This window comes from Hipposideros armiger, unplaced genomic scaffold, assembly GCF_001890085.2.
Source record: "Hipposideros armiger isolate ML-2016 unplaced genomic scaffold, ASM189008v1 scaffold_476, whole genome shotgun sequence".
In the NCBI taxonomy this organism is placed as follows: Eukaryota; Metazoa; Chordata; class Mammalia; order Chiroptera; family Hipposideridae; genus Hipposideros; species Hipposideros armiger.
This window is the reverse complement of record NW_017731826.1, coordinates 928,967-934,264: the sequence shown is the minus strand read 5'-3', so window position 1 is coordinate 934,264 and position 5,298 is coordinate 928,967. Positions and strand designations below refer to the sequence as shown.

The 5,298-nt window shown below is 45.3% G+C and overlaps 1 protein-coding gene across 2 annotated transcripts in view; it reads right to left on the bottom strand.

The window, feature by feature from the left end:
- The window catches only part of LOC109395542 (uncharacterized), a 32,333-nt gene that overhangs the window by 16,185 nt on the left and 10,850 nt on the right, over positions 1-5,298 (bottom strand). The window contains exon 2 of one of the 2 annotated variants that reach the window (XM_019666593.1): positions 3,254-3,712. The exons of the other annotated variant lie outside the window; for it this stretch is intronic. Within the exon in view, the coding sequence (XP_019522138.1) occupies positions 3,454-3,712 (259 nt within the window). The 3' untranslated portion in view covers positions 3,254-3,453. Of the gene's footprint in view, positions 1-3,253; positions 3,713-5,298 lie in introns of those variants that run through there. 2 annotated transcript variants of the gene reach the window in all.

Genomic DNA, 5,298 nt, shown 5'->3' with positions numbered 1-5,298 from the left:
AGCCTACGCCGTCGCTGGCAACTCACAGCAGCCCAGCTCCAGGTCAAGCTGTTGTTCAGCATCTTAGCTGTGGAGGACAGTGTCACTGGCCCTCATATGTGGGATCCGAACCGGGGCCCTCTGGCATCCCAAGCCAGCTCTTAACCATCGCGCCACTTGGCCGGCCCTTGAGTCACTTTTTAAAATCCATTCTGTCAATCTGTCATTCAGCTGGTGTGTTATGCCTTTTATATTTTGTGCGAAAAAGAGTGAACATAGCAGGCCAGAACCTGCTATCCTCAGAAAGGCCTGCTTGCAAAGCTGACGCTTGGCTGGCATCTGAGAACTTGCCTGGTAAAGTTGCCTACACTCATATTAAACTTTCCCTAAATGGTAAGAGTGGCTCACTGTACCTAAACTAACAAACACCTGTATGCTGAACACCTGCTTTTGTCCAAGGAGTCTGGAATTTCAGTGACTCTCATTATTCAGGAACTGTATGCCGCCATGACTGACCCCCAAGAAAGAACCTGGACTCCTAGCCTCAGTGAGCTTCCCTGGTAGACAACATTTCACATAAGTTGGTGTAATTTATTGCTGCCAGCAATTAAGTACATCGGGAAGCTTATGTCTGGTTTCCTCTGCACTTCACCTTGTGCACCTTTTTTTCCCTTTACTGATTCTGCTTTGCATACTTATGCTGTAATCAATCTTACCATAAGTATGACTGTGTCTTGAGTTTTGTGAGTCTGTGAAAAAAAATTTATTTTAATTTGGTTTAAAAAAAAAACGTAAATGTTTCACTTAGCAAAACACCTAAAATGAACGGAAAAAGAGAGCTTTAAATTAAGGCTTCACAATTTCATATACAGTAATACCTTGGTTTGCGAGCATAATTCGTTCCGGAAACAAACTACTCATTTTGCAAGACATCACTCGTTTACCATGTTAAAATGTATTAGAAATGTTTGCTCATCTTGCAGAATACTCTCAAACCACGTTACTTGCAATCCAAGGTTTTACGGTAATGACAAAGACCAAAATCCTATAATATTAGTGTTGTTTAAATTTTCATATTTAATATTGTAAAACCTTATCTTAAAGGATTATAAGTGAAAAAAAAAGATTAGAATGTAAAAAATCAAATTAAAAAACTTTTATGGATCTAACTGAATTTTTTTGAAAGCATGTCTATTGAATGTACTTAGAGCAGCATGGTATAAAAGTTGTATTTCACTAATTTGAGCCACTGTCCCAACTCTGCAACTCAGCATACACCGCCAGTCTTCCCTCACCACACCTTGTAAAACTGAGATAAAAGGAATTGCTTTCTGGGATTGTTAATCTAAGAATAAATACACTGGGCCGGCCAAGTGGCGCGATGGTTAAGAACTGGCTTGGGACGCCAGAGGGCCCCGGTTCGGATCCCACATATGAGGGCCAGTGACACTGCCCTCCACAGCTAAGATGCTGAACAACAGCTCAACCTGGAGCTGGGCTGCTGTGAGTCGCCAGCGACTGCGTAGGCTGCAGCCCCTGTGGCAGTGGGTTGCCATGGGCTACCATGTGTAGCCAGCAGCTGTCACGTCCAGCGTGGCAAGGGCAAATGGGACACGAGAGGGGCGGCGCAGATTGAATAAGTACAAGAGACAAAAGTAAGATTTAAGAGCGAGACCAAGGGACTCAGCCTTCAGAGATAGACTGAGCCACCCAATCGGGTCAACGCATGGTTTTTATTGATTCTTTTCAAGGAAGTAAACTGCTGTGCTGTCAGTCATTAACCTTGTATACTGGTGCGCCTTAAGGCCTTTTCCAGTGACCTTTTCCCATTGTACTCCAGCAAATGCTATGCCTTCATACTCCACCACATTGCCCCAAGACATAATTACATGTCCTCCCAGGGGAGACAGCTGATATCATTCCATCAGGTCCCAGTCAGGCTGAGACGCCCCCCGAGAGAGCTTTACAGATATCATTCCATCCGGCCTCAGTTTTCCGAGGCACTCTCTCGACTAATGGGTCAGAGGCTAATGCACGGGGGGTGGTCTAAGAACCGGCTGTAAGGCGACAAGCAGCCAGTGTGAACGGCCAGCAGCCGCAGTGAGCGGCCGTCCAGAAGCCGGCGACTGATGTGCCTCGCCCGGGAAGAGCACAATGATGGTGCCAACTTGGGCCAGTGAAGCAACGTCCTCCACAACTAGACTGAAGAACAAAAGAACGACAGCAACTTGTCTGTTCCCCTTCCCCCAATTCCCCAGCGCTGTTCCCATCTCCCCAATTCCCCAATAAAAATCTTTAAAAAACAAAGAATAAATACACTGATTTTAATACCATTTTGCTTGTTTCAGCCGTTTAAGTACGTAGGTCTGTGGGTTTTATTCTGGAGATCACTGATGGTCATGACAACTATTAATGTGTGTTTGTATCAACTAAACAGCATTTGAAAGAAAATATCTAATTTCTTTAATATGCCCTCAAATCTGTTACCACATATCATTTGTGATGCAATAGGACACTTCACTTGTATTAAAAGGGCCAAGAGTAAATGCCTTTTTTGTTGAACATGTCGATATAGAATTGGCAGTTAATGCTGAAATTTGTCAAATAGCCCTTCCAGAATTATACTTGTGAAATATACAGAAAAATAAATTGATCTACTTAACTTGAAAAAATTAATAATAAAAGTTGTATTTCAAAAAAAAGTTGTATTTCACATAACCGTAATTATTTTAATATACATACACAAATTCTGAGGTACGCTACTGCAGTAAAAAATTGAAATAGGCTCAAAATGCAAGAGGCATTTTGAGGTATTACATAATACTGAAAAGGAATTTTTTTTTTAAATTCTGATTTCAGGCCGGCCGAGTGGCACGATGGTTAAGAACTGGCTTGGGATGCCAGAGGGTCCCGGTTCGGATCCCACATATGAGGGCCAGCGACACTGCCCTCCACAGCTAAGAAGCTGACAACAGCTCAACCTGGAGCTGGGGTGCCGTGAGTCGCCGGCGACTGCGTGGGCTGCAGCCCCTGTTGCAGTGGGCTGCCATAAGCTACCGTGTGTAGCCAGCAGCCAGCGTGAGCGGCCAGCAGCCGCAATGAACGGACATCCAGAAGCCGGCGACTGATCTACCTCGCCCGGGAAGAGCACAATGATGGTGCCAACTTGGGCCAGTGAGGCAACATCCTCCACAACTAGACTGAAGAACAAAACGACAGCAACCTGTCTGTTCCCCTTCCCCCAATTCCCCAGCACTGTTCCCATCCCCCCAATTCCCCAATTTAAAAAAAAAATTCTGATTTCACAAGTTCATGGTGCAAATTGTTTATATAGCTTCCACTTCTGTAATAACACCTGTTCCCTACAGAAGGTTAGATTGAAATCAGTGGATTTTCCTATAAAACTGGCTGTATCAACCTGAGCTGTCTTGACTGGTACAATATTGTGTCATGGTGCTTCAACACCCGTGTGCTTCAGTTCTGTGGGAGGAGTACTTCAATATATCTGCGTCCCATGGTTTCTTTTCTCAGGGCCATTTGATATAATCTTCTGACTAAAGAGTTCAATAAAAGGTTAAACACCTGATGCCCCATCTTCCATACTGGAAATTCTGCACATCTCAGCAAACAGCACCCAGGAGAGCTGGGCCACCAAACCTCCACGGCCTCAGGTCCAAGCATCAGAACACTTAACAGGCAGGCATCAAACTCCCTTGGATACAACGTTTTGTGGCTGAAAACAAAGCAAAGCAAAAACTACATAATGTTTCATTTAATATATAGAATATGTAATAAACATTATTTTCCTCATTTAATAGATGAGAAAGGTGAGCAAGTATAAGTGACATTACAAAAAGAGCCTTAAGAATACCAGGTATGTTTTAGATCTGAGATTTAATCCCAAGTATCTGTTTCCAAAGCTTCTACAGACACCCTCACCCCACATAAAAGCACTACCTAATATTACTAATAGTGTAAAATTGAGCTGAATCAAAATGGCACTCAGAGGGCTGGCCGAGTGGCATGTTGGTTAAGAGATGGCTTGGGACGCCAGCTCTAAGCAGCAGGGCCCCGGTTCGGATCCCACATGGGGGCCAGTGATGCTGCCCTAAGATGGTGAACAACAGCTCAACCTGGAGCTGGGCTGCTGTGAGTTGCCGGTGACGGCGTAGGCTGCAGCCCCTGCTGCAGTGGGCTACCATAAGCTACTGTGTGGCCGGTAGCCAGCGTGAGCAGCTGGCAGCCAGTGTGAGCTGCCAAGAGCCGCCATGAGCGGCCGTCCAGAGGCCAGCGACCGATCTGCCTCACCCGGGAGGAGCGCAATGATGATGCCAACATGGGCCAGTGAAGCGACGTCCTCCACAACTAGACTGAAGAACAAAAGGTCAGCAATTTGTCTGTTCCCCTCCCCCAATTCCCCAATAAAATCTTAAAAAAAAAAAAAAACGGCACTCAGAACACATACTGAGGTAGGCCTCCTGACAGTAAAACCACAGAAGTGACAAAAGACATTTAAGACTATAAACAGGTATCACTGCTAGAAAATGAGAAGGGTCACCCTCAGTGAAATTTTGAGGAATTCAAGAAATATAGGATGACCGTAGAGTTGGATCCATAGTCCAGAAACTGCTGAAGATGACAGCTTAAAAAGATGTAAAACTCCAGGAATAACCTGAGTTCTGGGGCTCCCTCCTCATTCCCAGAGGACTGGACAGCAGTGGTGGGTCCACTCCCAGGCTGGCACAGCCAGTGTAACCAGTAAGGCAGTCAAGTATCCTTGGTGCCTGGCAGCAGCCAGGATACGTTGGGAATCCCACATCATTACTGTCTCCTAGCATCCACACCCCACACCATATCCCATCCTGTTACCAATAAAGGGTATAGGTAAACTGAGCACTTATAGTCAGGCCAGCAGGGACTCTCAGACAACATCTGAGGAAAACCAACACCCCAACTGAAAGGACAAAAGTTAACACTGAAGAAAACTAAGCCAATACAGCAAACAGGAGATTTTAAAATATGTATGCCTAGTACATTCAGAGAAATGAGGGAATAAGATACCTGTAAAAAAGAAATATCTTTTATTAAAAAAAACAATTAGCAGTCTTGGATATTAAAAATGGTGTCAAGGGCCGGCCGAGTGGCGCGATGGTTAAGAGCTCGCTTGGGATGCCAGAGGGCCCCGGTTCGGATCCCACATGTGAGGGCCAGTGACACTGCCCTCTACAGCTAAGATGCTGAACAACGGCTCAACCTGGAGCTGGGCTGCCGTGAGTTGCTGGCGACGGCATAGGCTGCAGTCCCTGTGGCAGTGGGTTG